Here is a 20,631-nt window from a genome sequence, read left to right as displayed (position 1 = left end):
TAACCAAATCCCCATGCTAAGTCTATGAGACACAAAAAATTAAGAGTCCCTCCCTGCAAACACTATCTCAAGCAAATATTAACAATTTATTCACACTGTCATTACTTGCAGCAATAGCCGATGTAGCAAAGCAACCAAGTTGGGGGGAGGGGGAGTGTTGAATGCTCTCAATGAGGAGGCCAGACTTGGTGGAGGTGGTTGATGGGCGGAGCTACAAGCTATTGAAGGCTGCTCTGCCCCTGCTGTGCTCTTTGCTTCAGCATGAGCTAAGAGGCAGGTTTCAACTCCCCCCCCCCCGAAATTTTCAAAAACCCCTCTGAAATTTTCAAAACTCCCCCCCCCACAAAATTTTCAACCCTCCCCCCAAAAAATTTTGGCTACGGCCCCGACTCGCAGTACCTTCACTAACTTCCTTAGAGCACTGCGAGCCACATAAATAACTGATAAAGACCAGCCTTGGCACACAATGGCTTTCGCAAATAATCCGGGCACCACCGGGTCCCCGAGCTAGTAAATAATAAAAATAAGTTCACAGTTGTGTTCTGTAACAGCTTTCAAAGGTTTGTGAAAAAAATATGGTAGTGATGGAGCAAGCAAAGAAAATAGTCAAATGCTTATTGAGCACTGATTGAAGGCAAACTGTAAACTATAGATAGGTCTGCGACGTAAGGGTCTCTCAACTATCTTCTCTCATACTTGGTGTGACAATGTGTAACTTTTATTCTTATGGTTATGTGTTGTTTAAACAGTAGTTAATAAATGGTAAATATGAAGGATTATATTTTGTTAGAGATGGTGGCTGGTGGCTTGAGCTGAGTTGCCATAGCAACGGGGGCGGAGCCAACTGCCTCTTCATGGGGCAGCTGGTTGAAAGTGGCAGTCTGTAAGACAGTGAGCTACAGGGAAGACTGAATCTCTGGGTGGAGATTCAGGGAATTAATTTGTGACCAAAAGGGTTACAGGAAAGGACCCAGTAGTGATAAAACTACAGGGGGTTATTGATTCTGGGTTAAGAATCAAGGTTTGGCCGGGAGCCAATTCTATTAAATAAGCCTTTCAGCTTATTTGTTTTATTAGGACAGTTGTCCAGGAGAGATACATCTGCTTATAGAAACCTCTTGAAGTCTGTGCCTGAGGTTACTCATGAAACCTTACTAATGTAACCAGTCAAGATTCGTGCCTCTTGTGAAGAAACAATAAAAAATGTTATACCTTGCTTGTTCCAATAAAATTGTTACTGTTCTCCTCAAGCCTTGCCTGATACAGTTTCTCTTAAGTCAAACAGCCTGCATAAGAAGCAAAACCAAACCAGGGACAGAAAACGCTACGCTATCAATACTTCTGTAAATAATACTTCAATACTTCTGTCCCTTTATAAACCAGCTCATAAGCTGATATTGATCATTGCCTGGCTTTCCTCACAGATTAGGTGGCAGTAATTTTACCCTCCTTCACACTTGGATATAGAAGTAGTGCCAAAGTTATGAACAAGATAGGTACTGCAAGTTTGTTATTGAGGTGAATTTGTATGTAAATTGGAACATGTACATTTTAAAGTGTAACTCCAGTATATATACACACACAGAGAGGGGGAGGGTAGCTTTGGATAGCATAAGGAAGGCTGTGGTGTTTGTTTTGCTGTTTGTGCCCCATCCAGAAGATTTCACCTCACTTTCTGTCCCTGTGGTAATTGGTTTTTGAAAAAAATGACTTGATGTGGAAACAAGGAGTGGTCAGAAAGGTTCAGTTGAGACACCTTTCCCCACGATAACTCTTTCATGATAGGCTACCAAAATTGTGCCTCTTAGAGCAGACCAAAAACCAACATCAGTCCTCTTGGCTAGTGCAACTGACAAAATACATCAGGAGTTGTGGACTTCCAATTCTATATCCAAATCTCCTAAAAGAACTAGATCCAAAAACAGTGGCACAACGAATACAGGGTATAGAAGCTCAGAAAGACATCGCCACCCTTAGTAAAGCCGGCTCACTACAATGGTTAAGTCGCTTCAAACATACTTTTCAAACAGCCGAATACCTAAAGACAGAAATGCCTAAACATCTAAGGAGGGTATTCACTAGAACCAGATTTGAACAGACAGATACGATGGTTAAACATGGAAGGTTTAACCAAGTTCCATATAATGAACATTTCTGTATCTGTGGGGCGACAGAGGTAGAGGATATTACACATGTACTGTTTAGTTGTATTTTGTACAACAAAGAGAGAATCATAGAATCAAAGAGTTGGAAGAGACCTCATGGGCCATCCAGTCCAACTCCCTGCCAAGAAGCAGGAATATTGCATTCAAATCACCCCTGACAGATGGCCATCCAGCTTCTGTTTAAAAGCTTCCAAAGAAGGAGCCTCCACCACACTTCGGGGCAGAGAGTTCCACTGCTGAACGGCTCTCACAGTCAGGATGGACTGTGATGTTCAGATGGAATCTCCTCTCCATCTTGTAGTTTGAAGCCGTTGTTACGCATCCTAGTCTCCAAGGAAGCAGAAAACAAGCTTGCTCCCTCCTCCCTGTGGCTTCCTCTCACATATTTATACATGGCTATCATATCTCCTCTCAGCCTTCTCTTCTTCAGGCTAAACATGCCCAGCTCCTTAAGCCGCTCCTCATAGTGCTTGTTCTCCAGACCCTTGATCATTTTAGTTGCCCTCCTCTGGACACATTCCAGCTTGTCAATATCTCTCTTGAATTGTGGTGCCCAGAATTGGACACAATATTCCAGGTGTGGTCTAACCAAAGCGGAATAGAGGGGTCCAATACCTTGGACCATTCATTATACAGAAACTCGCTGGGATCCTCATATCAAAACTACATTCTTAATGGCTGGCTAGAATGCTAAGATAACACGCCAAACAGCCCTTTTCCTTCATAAAGCAACACAGCTGAGAACTGCGTATCTGGAGGAGATTGGGGTAAACTGTACGGGTGACGCAGATATCTGAAGTGGCTTGGGATTGTGTAATAGTTGGTCTATTTTAATCTTTGTTTTAACTTTCATTTTTAATTTTTGTGGTTTGAAATTTTACCTTGGCATTTTAATGATACTTTTAATTATCTTTTAACTGAATCAAGTTTGAATGTATGTTAGTTCACTATTATGGGAGTCCTAGGATAGTGATTATTGTCTATTTGTGTACGTTTCTGTTTTTGTTTTTAATGTTGATACGGTCAGTGGACTAATCAATAAGCTTTGCTTTGATAATTCTTTCAGCATTGAATTTCTTTTCCGAAGGGTAGCTTTCTCTCACTTTCTGTTGTCTCACACTCTTTCTTAACTATGAGTCATTTATAGGTTGGATGTTTGAAACTTGGGGACTGCCTCTATTGGCTAAAAACAGATGGGAGGTTTAATCCAAACACTTCTGGAGTATAACAAGTTACCCATCCCTTCCATAAAAAGCTAATGAAATCCAGCAATGTTTTTAAGACAAGTGTTTTCTTTTTGTAGCACTGGTTGGACCTTTCAAAACCCATTAAGAAGCAAATAAAAAGTAAGTATGATGAATCTGAATTTTGAATCTGAATGTTTCCGAAGTAGAAAATCAAATTATGCTCTAGTTGTTATGTTACTAAATTTGTGGTATTAAGAGCCAAGTAGGTGTGTGTGTGTGTGTGTGTGTAATGAAGCTTTAAGCATCCTAATTCATCTACTGATAACATTTCATGCAATGATTAGGAATGTGGTTAGGAATATACAATATGATCCAGAACTAACAATCAAGGCAACTTTTGAGTTGCTTGAGGGAGGAAGCAACAGGCTGTAGCCCCTCTCTCCCAAAAAAATAATAGAAAAGGAGGATTGGGGGTAGGAATTGATAAGGGCAACAGGGAACCTTGCAGAAGCTGGCAAGGCAATCTTGGGATGTTGTATTTGGTCATTGAATTATGAAGCCCTACTGTACAGTTATAATGTCAAAGAGGAGAAAGAGTTAGGGTTATTGGTTGGCGGAGGGAGGACTGGATGAAAGTTCAGCTTACCTTATCCAAGTGTTTCTGTTGGTATTAAAATGATATGTATTCTTTAGATATGAGCTTGGCAGATATGTGATGAACCCATTTTGTTTGCCTTCTCTCCTCTTTTGTTCAGTCTCTATTTGATGTCACTCACTCCTCTGATCATACTAGAAACTTTAACCTTGCCTTTGCACATTGAAATGAGTATTTTTTGTTGATTATTACATGACTTCTCATTTTAACTTTTAAAACATATTTATTTATATAGGTGAGCCACCAAATCTGTTTCAATTTCGAATCAAATACTATTCATCAGAGCCAAACAACCTACATGAGGAATTCACAAGGTAGAAAGTAATTTTGAATTGCAACCCTAATATCTGAAATAGAGATGCCACTGAAGCTAAATGTTGGGTTTTGCTATTCTGTCATTACTTTATAAGAATTGTATGCAATATTTGCTTAAATAAGGGTTACATCAGCTGTTGCCAATTTGTTGCTGATGTTTTTGGAAATCTTCATTCTTAGCAAGATTGGTGCCTGTAATTAAGACTCTGCTGGACCCTGTTTAGGAAAACTTTACAGACTTATGCAATTGTCCTTTGATTAGTGACTTTGCTTTCAAAACATCAGGGCTGACTGTTGTCCAGTAATGGTTGAAAGAACCTGTCAGAGCATCTTGTACTCAAATCCCACTTCTCTAGATTAAATGTGACACTAAACTTCACAAACTACCTAAAGATATTGGAAAACTGAGAACTGACCACAAGCAACAGCTAAAGAGGACAGTTTTTTATGTATTTATTTATTTGCTGTATTTATATCCCACCCTCCTCACCCCGAAGGGGACTCAGAGCGACCTTACACTCGGCAGTAATATGATGCCAGTTCTTGGATTCCTATATCTTTTGCATAGCTAGAAAAGTTATACAGCTAATATGTAAAGCAGCTGATATTCCGGCTTTTTACAGAATTGCTGTGATGCAATAAACAAATGAATACTTTATTCATTTTTAATAACTGTACATTACCTTTCAAATTGGGCTCCTTTCTTAAATTGTTTCTAGAATATTGGCAGCAAATGGTCTATTTAAATCGGGATTTGAGGTGTACCACAAAAGGGACTCAGGATCACATGTACTAACCTTCTGCAAGATTTCCATCCTTGCTGCAGAGCAAGCGTAGGCAAACTAAGGCCCGGGGCCAGATAATGCCCCCTGGGCACTTATCTCAGGCCCTCCTCATTTTTCCTGTCCTTTTTCCTGTAAGGCCCGCTGCATCCTTATGCAGAAAGGACATGTATGTTTGATGTTTATAACTCAGGAATTGCCTGCATTTCCCCTGATTCACAGAGTGTTAAGGAAGTTGCTATTCCAGGTTAAATGAGAGCTGGAGAATTCACTGATTGCTGGTCCCCATTTGTTCCTTCCAGTACCCATGTTCGTAGCCCCATGTCTATCAGCTTTGAAGCAAAATGCAGCTGGTAAGAGATAAATTAGTACTTTCTACATTCTTGAGGAAGCCAGACACCAAATCAGAATTCAGTAACTGAGGCTGGATCTACACTGCCATGTAATCCAGTATCTGTTCCCAGATTAACTGCTTTGAACTGGATTAAATGACTTTACACTGCCCATTGTAGTCTCCCTCTCCCAAATTACTTCACCACATAAGCCACCCAAGTGCTACATGAAACCAAAACATTGCTGTGTAGTTCCCATTCCACACTTGCTGTAATCTTAAATAGTAAGATTCCCATTAGGGTCAAGCAGTATACAGCAATTGTTTGTTGTGGATGTATATGTTGAAAAAACAGCTCCCAACTTTATACTAGAACCCGAAGCAAATAGCAGAATCCCACTATAGGCTTATCCTGATAAGAGGTTTCAGTTCCTAACTCCTGCCATTGAGATCTGTGGGATGAAGTAAGCACCCTGCAACTTCACTTTACCCAGGAATCACCTGAGAAAAGGGACTTGCGATGCACAGTTCTTCTCTTTGTGTGAACCCATTCTGTCATACTGATGGGCATTTTACTAGTCAAGCTATTTTAAAGTGAGGTAAATTGCACATCCATGGTATCGAAACTTTACAACTTTATAAAAAATTAAAGTGATGTTGAAGTATTTCACTTCTGGCAGAGAGTTAGCCCTTTTATTTTCATCATAATGTTGCAGTAGTATTTGCATGACCCACTCACTCCAGAAGACCTCCTAAGAGCAATTTTTTTGGTTATGAATGTTCTCTGCTAAAAAGTCACAGGCGTACATCATTTTCAGATGCCAGTGTAATATGGTGGTTTGAGCTTTAGACTGTGACTCTGGATACTGAGACTCAGCCATGGATACCCACTGGATCACCTTAGTCAAGTCTCAGCCTCAGAGGAAAACAAAGGCACACCCCCCCCCCCCCCGAACAAAACTTAGCAAGAAATCTCCACAACGTGTTTGCATTGAGGTCTCCATATTTTGGAGTGGCTTGAAAGCACACAACAACATTATTGTATCCATACAGATATAAAATTTGACTAGTGGGAGGAATTTATCTGCCAGATTATTACAACAGGCTATGCTGGGTGCAAGAAGAGAAAAGGTGAAAACTACCATATTGGCAACTATTTTCTTATGTTTCTACTTCTATCGGTTCACCTAGAAAAGGAATGTTTAACTTCTTGTCAAAATATTGTATATTTAATTTATTTAACAAACATATCTGCAAGAAACCTCAAATGGTAGGAGTACATTCTAATTCTGCGCATTCTTTCTAAGAAGATATGAAGCTATTATGTGTAGTGATATCAAGACTAAAAATTACCAAAATGCTTCTTAGAAGTGACTTATAATGTTTTCTGGAAACTCTTTAGAAAGTGCTGATCTGAGTTCAAGACATTGTGGAACAGTTAGAACTAATTTTTTTCTTATATATTTGCTAGGTACCTGTTTGTTTTACAGCTGAGACAAGATATTCTTTCAGGAAAGTAAGTTCATAATCATTTTTATAATTATTATACTAGAATCACATTTTCTGTCATAAGATGCTCAAAGTTTTTTGGTGTGTTTTTATAGCATTTTTTTTTAAAAAAAATGTATAATACATAGAAACATACAATCTTTGAAATTAACATTCAAAACACCAGTATTTTCCCCAATATTTTGCTTCCCATGTCCTTCTGCTTTGACTCGTCGTATAGTAACCTTTCCTTTTGCTAATATAATCTTGGAGAAGGTAATCAGCTAGATATTTATATCAAGTTTCTATATCCCATTTCTTGTGGTCCTTCCAGCCCAGGGCCACTGAGGCTTTGATTGCCTCTATCATGTGTTTTATTAATTTCTCACTTTCTTTATATACCCCTTTACTTTCCAATTTCTGTGTGAAAAATTGAGTCTTGTTCCATTCTATATTTATTCCTAATAGCTCCTCCATTTCCTTCCGGATTATTTCATGGAACTTTTTGATTTTTTGCATTCCCATCACATGTGGGTGTATGTTCCTATTTTTCCGCAGTTATGCCAACATAATTTTGGGCACGTTTTCATAATATGCGCCAATTGCATGGGAGTTCTGTACCATTTTGTCAGTATTTTCCATTGCATTTCTTTAATCTTTAGATGTTTTATTTTATTGATTAAATTCATCCAATTGTTTATTTCTCTCTCACTGTAACTTAATTTCTCCTTCCAGACTTCTATTAGGGTAGGTTTTGTGTTATATTGTATTTCGGTGATTATTTTATATATAAATCCCATTATTCCTTTATCCTTCTCAACTTTCCATTTTATTATTTTGTCAAGATTTGTTTCTGAGGTTTCCTTAGTCTTCAATTCTGTTAACTTTTTAGACAGCCCTCCCCATTGTAACCAATTTCCAAGCCCGCATTTATCTTTTATTTCCTCCCATTGAATTACAGTTCCATCTGGGTTTAGTAAGTCCTCAATCTTTGTTATTCCATTCTGTTCCAGTTTCTTTAGCATAATTGCGATACGGCTGGGGTTTTCTGTTGTCTGTGGAACCTATTGGGAGCTTGTCTATTTTATTTAGGGGAAGTTTGTTTTTCCATTTTCCCCAACAGGTCATTGTTGATAACAAAGGGCCTTCTTTTATGTTTTTTTGGTCTTTCCCCCCAATTTTCCCCATAATGCAAGATCCATATTCTCACCCGTTTGTTAATTTCTCTATCCTAACCCATCTTTTGGGCTCTCCAATATCTAATTCTAGTAATCTAGCCAGTTGACAGGCTTCATAGTAATTCTGGAGACAAGGTGCTCCTCAGCCTCCCTTTTCTTGCGGAGTAAAAAATATTGAATTTGCAATTCTGGTTTTACAAGAACCTACTGCCCATGTTTTAATTGAGTTAACCCATTTATTTATTATTTTAGGTGGAATGCTACATGGGAGGCATTGAAATAAGTACAAAAATGTGGGCAGTATCATCATTTTATATGCCTTCACCCTTGTTGTTATATCCCAATTTTTTCCAATTGTTGATTTGTTTGCTTATTTTCTTCCATAGTTGGTTATAATTTATCTGAATTATATTATTTAAATTTTTAGGTATATACACCCCTAGGTATTTTAACTTCTTTTCCCCCAGTTTGACCCCTAGAATGGATTGGACCTCTTTTACCTCCTTCCAGTTCATGTTTTTATGTAGAATTTCTGATTTTTCAATATTAATTGTTAAGCCTGAAATCTTTTCAATTTTTTTAATTTCTTTTGTTACTTCGTTTAAAGAATTCTCCGTTTACCCTATAAGGACTACTGCGTTGTCCGCATATAAATTTATTTTTATTTCTTCTCTATCTATCTTATATCCTTTTATGTTTTTGTTTGATCTGATTAGATTGGCAAAAGGTTCTATCACTAAGGCAAAGAGTATAGGGGAAAGAGGACAACCTTGTTTGGTTCTGCTTTTGATTTCAATAGTTCTAGAATTGGATCCATTTACTATTACTACAGCTTGATTATCTTTATACAGTTCATTAATTACTCCATAATTTTTTCCTAAGTTACTCTCCTCACATAGGTTGGCTAAATAATTATGATTTATTGTATCAAATGCTTTGTAAACATCTAATTTTATTAAAAGTAATTTTGTTTTCTCTCTAGTTGCAAGGTCAATTACATTTACAATGTTTCTAATTGGGTCTGCTATCTTTCTTTTTTTAATAAAGCCATATTGATCTTCCCCAATTAGAATGGGTATTAACTCTTTCAACCTATTTGCTATTATTTTTGTGAATATTTTATAGTCCACGTTGCATGAAGTAATAGGTCTATAGGAGTTAGGGTCAGTCCCCTCATTGTTTGGTTTTAAAAATGTTATAATTTTGAATTTTTTCCATGTGTCTGGAATTAATTTATTTTCCATGATTTTATTATATAGTATTAGTAAGTTAGGGGTGACTTCCTTTTGAAAAAAATTATAGAAATTTGTAGTAAGCCCGTCGAAGCCTGGTGAGGAATTAATTTTTAAGTTTTTTATTATTTCCTCTATTTCATCGCTAATTATGTTCCTGTCCAGTGTTGCTAAAGCTTTTCATAATAATTGGCCATTATCTCCTTTAGGTCTTCCTCGCTTGTTTTTATTTGGCCCATCTCATCTTTCAATTTAAAGATTTTTGTTTTCCTTTGTTTCTTTTTTAGGAGATTTGCTAATTTCTTTGTGTTATTTATGGAGTCTGTCTGAAAGTCGTTCTTGATCCAGATATATTTCTTTGTACTCCAGGTTTTCTAGTTGTTGTTTTTTTTACTCTTTCCATTTCTCTTTTTTCCCCACCGTTTGGTCTTTTTGAAATTATTGGAATGCTTCTTCTTCTTCTGACCTCAATTTCCTTAATCTTTCATTTTCCCTTTTATTTATACATTTGTTATACATTTTCCTCTAATTACTGCCTTGAACGCATCCTAAACGATGCTTTCTTTCATTCCAGGGGTTCTATTTTAGTTAAAATGTTGGATAATTTGTTCTTTCCTCTTTATAAGCAACTTTTGGGTGAAATCTCCATTTTTTTCACTTTGTTTATGGTATAATTTCCTAATTTTAATAGAGAGGTGTGTGATCTCCTGGCCAATGATTGCTCACCAAAAGTTCTTTTATTGGCATTGCATTGTCGATACCTACCAGGAAATAATCTATGGTAGAAAATGTTGAATGCCTGTGTGAGTGGTGTGTGGAGTATCTGTTCTTTCCCCTATTCTATTATTGGCCTCTATTAAGTTCCACTTACTAAAATTTATCTTAAATTTCCAGTTCCATTACTCTTCATTTTTTTTTGTACAGTTGTATATTTAGGTCCCCACCAACTATTATATCTCCTGATGCATGTTTTTCTATTTTTGAGAAAGTTTTGTTTATGAATTTTACTTGTTTCTGATTTGGGGCATAGACACTTGCTATTGACACCTGACTATTGTTAATTTTACCTACTATCATTATAAATCTACCTTCGGTATTTTTAATTACCTTTTCCAGCACAAAGTTGAGATTATCCTTTATAAGTATGGCCACCCCTCTGGCTTTATTTGAGCCCCTCAATTTGTACTGTATATCTCAATTTTTGTTGTTGAGAAATTTGGATTTGTCTCTCATTTTTTTGTGTGATTCCTGAATTAATGCGATATGTACTTGGTTTTCCTTTAACAGTTTGGATAGTTTGTGTCTCTTAACTGGTGTCAAAAGCCCATTTATGTTTACCAACATAATATTGATACCATCATCCATCATGATTGGTTTGTTCTTTTGTCACTTTCCACAAACTTTTATAAGTCCATATTACTATTCTGTTTTTAATTGTTCCCTCTTTTCCCTTCCCTGTATCCCTACCCTCCCTTGCTCCCTTTACCCCCCTCTCCCATCTGGCTTCTGATTCCCACCCCTGAACCAAGGGAGGAATGGCTGAGTGTAATATCCTCGCCATCAGCCAGAATATCATGAGAGCAGGGTCCCCTGCTGCTCAAAGTACATCTATTAAAAACATGGCCAACAAGATTTTAAAATCAATTCCTAGTATTATGTAGAATAAACTTTAGTAATCACATCTTTTCATGCAAACAAGACAGTTAATTTCAGTTCAGTCAATTAATCAACTTTATTGTGATCAAAGAACAGTCATCAAAGGACAAAAGCAGAACATGGTGAAAAACAAATGTTAAACAAGGTTACAAAGCAGTTCTAAGATACAGCAATAACATTGGTGGAAGTTCTGCAATCAGCTTTTAAAGCAATATATAGTGGCATTCATTAGGGTTAAAGGGAGTCATAATTTCAATTAATGAAAAATTTAGACAGCAAACCAGTTTCCAACAGACCTCACAACCTCTGAGGATGCCTGCCAAAGATCCAGGCAAAACGTCAAAAGATAATGGCACATGGCGATACAACCCGGAAAACTTACAAAAACCCAGTGAGTCTAGCCATGATAGTCTTCAGTACTACAGCAAACCATTATCTTCCTACATTTCTTCCTTCCCTTAGATTACACTACTAATATATAGTAGCATTTGAGTGTACACTCTGTGTACACTCATAGGCGAGAACTTTTATTTGTATGAATCTTAATGGTATATAGTATCAGTTATGTAATAATAAATAATTTATTTTAATCTCAGTTTGCCCTTTCTATGCCATTTGCAGATCCACAAATGCACAAATGGATTAGTGAATTGAACTAAATTTCTTAAATTAGCTATCAGTTTGTTTTGAGATAAACACACTGAAGAGAGGAAAAGAGAATTAACACTTAACAGTCTAGTTATTGCCAAATACATGACCTAGATATAGTATTGCGAGCTTTTACAGAGACTCAATATGCAAATCTACAAGAAACATGCAACAGCAAATAAAATATTAGAAAACATGGCATATACATAATATTTCAGTTGACACCATTGGCTACTGCTCTTTTGAGAATTGAAGTTGACTTTCTTAATCTGGCACTTTCCAGATATAATCAAATTTAGCAATCTGAATGAAGACTGGAGGTGGTGTGATTTGTAGTCCAGTATATCTGGGAAATGCAAAATGGTGGTATCCAGACCTAAAATTTGCCATTTAATATTCAATAGCATTTTTGCCTCTGATCTGCTGCATCGTTTTTTGTCATTCCACCTCCATTTACCCACAGCAATGCTGTTGACTCACCTCCCAAATACTGTGGATTGTTTAAGAGGCGGTAGCTTAGAATGTGGGGAAATGATCCTAAAATGCTCTTTAAATAACTTTGACAGGCAGTTGGTATTAATTTTTACACCCAAAGGTAGCAGTGTTCCTTCTTATTACATACGAGTTATTGTGTTATTCTCATGAAGTACTCAATAAAAACCACAATACAGAGCAGCAGCAACTATCTCAAGGGGGTGGGGGGAGCAAAGGTATTCTTTATCACTTAACCTAGCTATGTCAGATGACAATGCAGAGCCAGGAACAGGGGAAAACATGCAGTAAAGAAAATGTAAAAGATCAGTCCATGAAATTATTGGGCTGGTGCTTGTAGATAATTTGGTGACATGGTGCTTTGCCCATGATGCTGTCTTTCCAAAACAGGTCTAAAGGTATGATAGTAATGGGAAAGGGTTATAGTAATTTTCTTTAACCCGTATTGATAATTTTTTAATGTCTTTTTCTCCATAATTGTTGCCACTCTGTTTCATTTATTTTTATCCCTAAATCTTCTTCCCAGACCTCCCTGAGGATGTTGTTTTTTGTTTTTCCTTCCTTTGTTTCAATTATTATCTTATATACTTTACTAGTTATTCCTTTCAAATTTTCATGCTCCTCTATAGTCCTTCCATTTTGCATTATTTGTTCAAATTGGTTAAGCTTACTTCCATTTTTATTATTTTTTACCCAGTTTGGAAACTATTGTTCTAATTGTATACAATGGAACCATGTCAATTTTATTTCTCTAAATTCTTCCATAATCATTTGCTTCTTCATTCCAACCTTTATCCAATCCCCTATTTTGTCTAAGTTTTTTCCCTTAACTTTTTATCCATTACTTTTTTAAATTTTTTTGGAAATTTCTTTTCTATTATAATTGGGGTTATTATTGAACCATCCGCTATTAACATTCTCCTATATTTAGAAGCTGACTTTATTTTTTCATGCATTTTAAATTAAATGAAGACAAAACAAACACTTCACATTTCAGGATTTCAAAGTAGCTTTTTGGAACACACAGAGGTGATGCTGTTTTGTTTTTTAATCCCAGCCTATGATGTTTCTTTAAGTACTGAAGAAGACAAGGGAGAGCACCACTTATATTCTGTAGTGAATGGAACACAGTAATACAATACAATTCTTTATTGATTAGTCAATTTTGACCATATCAAAACATACAAAACATACACATACAGTAAAACCATATATGAATACGAGGCATCATGGCCTACTGGCCTGTCAACCCACTCCTAAATAATTGAGCAACTACGAGATAAAAAGGTTAAAAGATTAAAATTGTTTAATTCCTTAAAATAGGGTTAGAGTGGGGGGCATGGGTAGGTAAAACTAGTGGCATGTCCATATTAAGTTTTTAAGTTTGAGTTTTGCTGATGGCAGCAAGGTCGCCTCTCTCTGCTTCCATCTTCTCACGGATGGCCAGCGCTTTTTGGATAAAAAGGGTCAATTTTAAAATAGAGTTTTTATCTGAACCCTGAAGAAGGATGTGCAATTTCTCCTTATTCTCTGAATAAGTATGGTTCTCCAGCAGAGGCTCTAGATAGTAAGACCGGATCCTGTTGTAGTAGGGACATTTTAAGAAAAAATGTTCTGAGTCCTCCACTTCTGCATCTACCTCACGGCACCCACAGGTTCTCCTCGTGTAGGGGATATTCTGATGTCGTCCCAACTTGGACTTAATGTCGAGCTGCTCAAATCTAGCCCGGGTAAAAACTTTTCTAAGATAGAGTGGAAGTATAAAAGAGAGGTAAGGTTCCATGCCCACATTACATTTAAATTTGGCCAGGTATGGAGTGGCTCTAGCTTGCGCTATGTTCATTAGATCATTTTGTGCAGCAATGTCGAGAGCTCTTTGGTATACAATTGAGCATACCTTTGCCCCAAAATTTGTTAACTCGTGAGGGGCAAAACCTAACCTACTAACTGTGTGGCCAAATCTGCTAAGCCAAGATGACCACTCTTTGTGGTTTTCTTGTTCTAGAAGGCATAGGGCTGGGAGTCTGTGTGGTTGCATTTGTCTTATTTTGTACCACCAATTGATCTGCCTCTTCAGAATTGTGGTGGAGATTGGGGGTACTCCCGTCTCTGCTCTCACTGCAGCTGACAGGGATGATCTCTCCACACCTAAGCCAATTTTCAGGTGGCGCAGTTGGAATCTCTCTACCAGTAAAGGGTCTTGCTCACCCCATATTTCAGCTCCATACAAAGCGATGGGGAACACCTTTGCCTTAAGAACCTTCAGAAAGGGGCGCAGAGAGCCCGGGTAATTGTGGTTGCATAATTTATGAATTGCCTGTGCAGCATTATCAGCTTTTGCAATACTTAGTTTTAGATGTTGGGTCCATGCCCCTGATGCCGCAAAATGAAGACCTAAGTATTTAAATGTCCTCACTTGCTCCACTTTGTGCCCGTCAAGGTGCCAGTTGGAAGCCTTAGCTTTCTTACCAAAAACCATTATTTTGGATTTTTCTTTACTTATAGTGAGGGCATTTTCAGTACAATATTGGCTAAGTTTTTGCAGGGACCTCCTTAACCCGAATGGGGTGGTGGATAACAATACTATGTCATCTGCATTTATCAAGATATTTGTCTCCCTATCCATAATCTTTGGACTGTGACATTCTTTCATATTCAAATATTCCACAATATCATTAATATAAAAATTAAAACAGAACGGAGCCAACAAACATCCCTGTCTCACACCCCTAGTTGTAGGTATTCCATTGGAGACTGCCCCACTGTTATCTAATCTCACTTTAACTGAGGAGTCATCATATAGAGCAATCATATATTTGTTTCATACTTCCAATATATTGCTCAACATTGGGTTTCTAATTTCCCTAGTTTCTTTTCTCATAAACGCTTTAAAAATATATTCCCGATTTCTTCCTCCACTTTTTCCAAATCCTTTTTTGGCTAAGAAAAGTTATTTGCATATTTAAAAAATGTGTAGTCTGCTCCTCTTCTGAAAAGTTTTCTGCAGTGGATTACATATAATCAGTAAAAATAAGTATCTGTCTCTTTACTTTTAAATGTTTAGAACAAATGTAAAAGTACTTCTTAAAAATATTTTAGAACCCAAGGGTAAAACAGAGATAGCAATTTCAAGGATCAAAGGCCATGTAAAACACCTCCATTTTACCTGCCCACTGAAAGCTCACTATAGGTGGCAGCACTCAATTTGCCCTGAATCAAATGTGGGAGAAAGGGATTATGAAGGGAGACAGGGAATAAAAAACCTGGGGATCAAGTCCTAATCATACATAGTCCTCATATTGACTAGTTGGAATTTGAACAGTTCAGAGCCAAGTGGAATTTCAGCAGATGGAATGGTCCTTCTTCCAGTCTCTCCCTTCATTATGACATAATGGAATAGCTGGTGCCAGAGGGAGATCTGATAGATCTAGGTTTCAGCAAAGCTAATGGAGTAACTATGCTTCTCAACTCTACTCCCTGTATTTTTAATTACCAATAGTTATGATTATGAATTATGTAATGAATGAGTAAAATGTAACATTCATTCAATGAAGATGAATACTGCGAAATACTATTTCTACTGACGAAAAAACTCTTTTTCTTTAAAGATTGAAATGCCCTTATGAAACAGCTGTAGAACTTGCAGCTTTGTGCCTCCAAGGTATGTCTAAAACTAGTTTAGTCTGTTCAAAATGTTGACATGAGACAAGATTCAGAGTTTTCAAAATCACTTGAATTGTTGTAATCTCATACTACTAATGTACATAGCACATTAGGTTTATATCCTGTACATTAAGTGGGATGGTGCCAGCAGTCATGGCTCTTTTGAACCAAAGAACTGGTCTTAATAGGAAAAGCTAGAGAAGTCAAGAAGTTGTTGCCTTTTTTCTGATTTGACCTATTCCTGACAGTGTCTGGTCAGAGTCTGATGTCAAGAGAAACATTTCCATTCAACCTGCTTTACATATTGGTTGCTTAGAGTGAGATAGAAAAACACAGACTTATTTTTTGTCTTGTAACATTAGATGTTGGTTGAGACTCATGTTATTGACAATGAAACAAATGTACCAAATGTGCTGATCCTAACTAATTGATTCAATGAAAGTATTATCATGCTTACCTAAAATGTGTTGTCTCAACTCTGAAGATTGCTTACACTTTATGTTTCCTTAAGAAAAAAGTATTTATAATCTCTTTACTAAAAAAGTGTAGAATATTTGTTTTCTCCAGCTTAGAACAATATAGGAAAAAGCAGCAAAATTTTTGCAATTCCTGTTGGGAAGAAAAGTCATTACTTCTATCAAAAAAAATTAAGGAAAACAAAATCCCTATTAGAGAAAAGTGACTATTTGAATGCTTTCTTAAATAGTTATTCATTTCAGAAATGTTCTGTTCATGGATTCAAAGAAAGTCTGAGTGCGTTGTATCCATACCCATCTGTGCATTCAGCAGCTGCTCTCATACTGGCTGCCTACACATGGACCAGCATTCATAAATACAGATTCTCCACTATCCACAAAACTGACGTCTCCCTTCAAGGCTGGCGAATGTGAAAAGCAATAACCAGCTAGAACATGATTGTAGATGAGCACAAAGATCAGACTTCTATTATAGAGATCTGGCTGATGCTTCTAGGGAGAGACCAGTTCCTTTCATCACTGAAACCAGAGGTTTCCTGTGTAGCAGTGAGATGAAGTTGCAGTGTTTTTATTTAGTATATTTATATATATATTTAGTATATTATATGCCACCTTTCTCACTCCTGGGGGGACTTAAGGCAGTATATTGTGATTCCATCCCTCTCAGCAAGACGTCATGTATGAAAGTATGCCTGGGGTAGAAAAGGGGATCATTTTGGTATACTGTCTACTAGGCTTGATTGATAAAAAAAACATGGTTCAAAACTCGTTTCGGATGTAGGTGGTTGGTTTCGAAATTGAATTTCAATTTTTTCCGAAAGAAAATTTGGAATTGAATTCTGAAGTTTTCCGGAAAAAAATTCAGAACTTTCTGAAATTTCCAAATTGCTTCGTTAATGGTGAACGCGATCGCGCAATACGCAAAAAACAAAAAACAAAAAAAAAACAGCAAATGGCACAGGGCTAACTTCAGGGGATTCTCTCTCCCTCATTTTTAGGCCAATCCTGATGAAACTTGCAACATTAGTAGAAAACATCCTCCTCTGTCAGCACACCAAATGTCAACATGTTCAGACAATCCACAGATTTTTGACAATTTTTAAAGTAATTTTAGTAATAAGGTATATTACAAGAAAAATAAAAGAGCTGCCTCCTTGATTCTTTATGGAAATGTCAAAAGGTTATAGGGGAACCCTATCTCCAACTTTCTGATATTTATACTTCTGATATGTATCGTTGGAGCAAGAAATTTTTCCATCTGGCTTAAAACAGGCTGTGGTCAGACCACTCCTGAAAAAGACCTCCCTTGACTCCACGGTCTTGAATAACTATAGACCAATCTCAAACCTCCCTTTTCTGGGCAAGGTGTTGGAGCGGGTGGTCGCTGCCCAGCTCCAGGGCTTCCTGGATGACACCAACTACCTGGTTCAGGTCTGGCTTCAGACCTGGCCATGGCACCGAGATGGCTTTGGTCACCTTGGTGGATGATCTCCACAGGGAGCTGGACAGGGGGGGTGTGACCCTGTTGGTTCTCTTGGATATCTCAGCGGCTTTCGATACCATTGATCATGGTATCCTTCTGGGACGACTCTCCGGGATGGGCCTTGGAAGTACAGCTTTGTCGTGGCTCCAGTCCTTCCTGGAGGGTCGATCCCAGATGGTGACGCTGGGAGACACCTGCTCGGACCCTTGCCCTTTGACCTGTGGGGTCCCGCAAGATTCCATTCTGTCTTACATGCTTTTTAACATCTACATGAAACCGTTGGGAGAGGTCATCCGGAGTTTTGGAGTTGGGTGCCATCTCTATGCAGATGACACACTACTACTCTTTTCCACCTAACTCCAAGGAAGCCCCTCGAGTGCTAGATGAGTGCCTGTCCGCTGTGGCTATCTGGATGAGGACGAATAGGCTGAAGATTAATCCTGACAAGACAGAGGTCCTCCTGGTCGATCGTAAACCGGATCGGGGTATAGGGTGGCAACCTGTGCTGGACGGGGTCGCACTTCCCCTGAAGTCACAGGTCCGCAGTTTGGGTGTCCTCCTGGATTCATCGCTGGATCCATCGTTTGAGGCTCAGGCATCGGCGGTGGCCGGGAGGGCCTTTGCACAATTAAGACTTGTGCGCCAACTGCGACCGTACCTCATGAAGGTGGATCTGGCCAAGGTGGTCCATGCCTTAGTCACCTCTAGACTGGATTACTGTAATGCACTCTACGTGAGGCTGCCCTTGAAAACGGCTGGGAAATTCCAGATGGTCCAACAGGTTGTTAACTGGGGCTCCTTACAGGGAGTGGTCAACCCTCCTGTTCATTAGCCTGTTTCCAAGATAAGCGGAGGTCAGGCCAGCGTTCAACCCTGTCTCACCCTCCAAGATCAGGAGGGAGAAATCCCCAGAGGAGTGATTGCTTGATTGCCCTGTGGACGGCAGCATCCCACCCCACACCTCCAAGTTTTATCTGGCCACCGTTGACCATCATAACACCCCACCCCTCCAAGACCAGGAGGGAAGGATCCCCGGGGAGTGATTGCTTGCCTGCCCTGTGGACAACAGCGTTCCACCCCGCCCCAACCCTCCAAAACCAGGAGAAGGGACGAAACCCTGGAGGACTGACAGCTTGCCTGCCCTGTGAACACCAGCATTTCACCTCGACTCCCCCCTCCAATACCAGGAGGAGGGATAAATCCCCAGAGGACTGGCTGCTTGTCTGCCCAGTGGATGCCAGTGTTCCACCGTGATCCACCCCTCCAAAACGAGGAGGAGGGACAAATCCTCAGAAGAGTGATTGCTTACCTGGCCAGTGGATGCTAGCATTCCACCTCACCCCTCCAGTAACCAACCTCTGCCCCATCAGAAGGAACCTAGTTCTGCTTCATTAAAAGGAACCAGGTCCCGCCTCATTTAAAGGAACCATGTCCTGTCCCACCGCAAGGAACAAAGTCCTGCCTCATGTAAAGGAACTATGTCCTGTCTCATGTAAAGGAACATGTCCTACCTCATGTAAAGGAACCAACTCCTGCCTTGTTAAAGAACCAAGCAAGCCCAACATTATTTAAAGGAACCAAGCCCAGCCTCATGTAAAGGAACCATGTCCTGCCACATGTACAGGAACCATGTCCTGCCCTACCGCAAGGAACCAAGTCCTGCCTCATGTTGAGCAACCAAGTCCTGCCTCATTTAAAGGAGCCATGCCCTGCCCTCAAACTACAATACACATTAAATACACATTTTAATATACATTAAAGAGCCCTTCGTGCCATATGTCACATGGACACTGATCCTGGGCCCGCAGATTAATGTGCAAATAGCGAGAAGACATGAACACTGTTACATTTTCCAGGAAAGAGTATGGCTATTTAGAATGGCTTTACTTTCAAATAATAACTTCGTTATGACTATATAGGCACACACAGATAATTTCTGTTTAAAAGGCCATTAGGTTAATTGAATCAAACTTTGATCCTGAAGTATTCTAAGAGAAGAAGAAGACTAGAAATGTAAATCATAAATTTCTTGAAAGCGGTATTTCAGCATCTTGATTTTATCCATTGCTTAGTGTGCTTTTACCCTGAATTTGTCTAAGTTGGAAACTTAAATATTCTAGAAATGCTCGGGACATTCTTAAAATATGAGAATAGCAGTTTTATACTCTAGTAGAGTGATCTTTTATTTGGAATTTCCAACTTTTGCAGCTGAGCTTGGTGACTGTGAAATTCCTGAACATGATCCAGAACTTGTGTCAGAATTCAGATTTTCTCGTAACCAAACTGAAGCAATGGAATTTGAAATTTTTCAGAAGTGGAAAGAGTTCAGGTATAGTAGCTTTATGAAATTATGGCTTGATTGAGATGTAGGGGGTGCAAGACAATTTAGCATATATGATCAACAACATTTTAAAAAGAGAAAACAAAAATGTGTTTACATTTGCAAACCTGGATTGTTACGAATTAAGAAAAAGAAAACAGAAATATTCCAAGTTAAGATGGATTTTTCCTCTTTTATTCTTTTAGGGGGAAAAGCCCTGCCCAAGCAGAAATGTGCTACTTGAACAAAGCAAAGTGGTTAGAAATGTATGGGGTAGATATGCATGTAGTTAAGGTAAGGTATTATTTCTACAATTTAGTTTTGCAGAAAATGGGAAAGGTGAACACAGTTCATCTCTAAATGAATAATGTTTTATCCTATTTCATGTTCTAAATTTTCTGATGTGTTTAATATACAATCATCTACTTGTAGGGAAGAGATGGGTGTGAATATGCTCTCGGATTGACGCCAACTGGTATTTTGATCTTTGAAGGAACAAACAAAATAGGATTATTTTTTTGGTGAGTCATGTCTGATTACACTTATTTAACATTTTGATA

General features: G+C 38.3%; 1 protein-coding gene across 1 annotated transcript in view; it reads left to right on the top strand.

The window, feature by feature from the left end:
* EPB41L4B (erythrocyte membrane protein band 4.1 like 4B) overlaps positions 1–20,631 on the top strand; it is a 138,809-nt gene that overhangs the window by 96,171 nt on the left and 22,007 nt on the right. The window contains exons 3-9 of the mRNA XM_060781439.2: positions 3,469–3,511; positions 4,243–4,321; positions 6,907–6,951; positions 15,738–15,790; positions 19,960–20,080; positions 20,278–20,365; positions 20,504–20,592. Of these exons, the coding sequence (XP_060637422.2) occupies positions 3,469–3,511; positions 4,243–4,321; positions 6,907–6,951; positions 15,738–15,790; positions 19,960–20,080; positions 20,278–20,365; positions 20,504–20,592 (518 nt within the window). The remainder of the gene's footprint in view (positions 1–3,468; positions 3,512–4,242; positions 4,322–6,906; positions 6,952–15,737; positions 15,791–19,959; positions 20,081–20,277; positions 20,366–20,503; positions 20,593–20,631) is intronic.

Source organism: Anolis sagrei, chromosome 6 (assembly GCF_037176765.1).
Source record: "Anolis sagrei isolate rAnoSag1 chromosome 6, rAnoSag1.mat, whole genome shotgun sequence".
NCBI lineage: Eukaryota > Metazoa > Chordata > Lepidosauria > Squamata > Dactyloidae > Anolis > Anolis sagrei.
The sequence above is the reverse complement of the archived record's forward strand: the minus strand, read 5'-3'. Positions and strand labels throughout refer to the sequence as shown.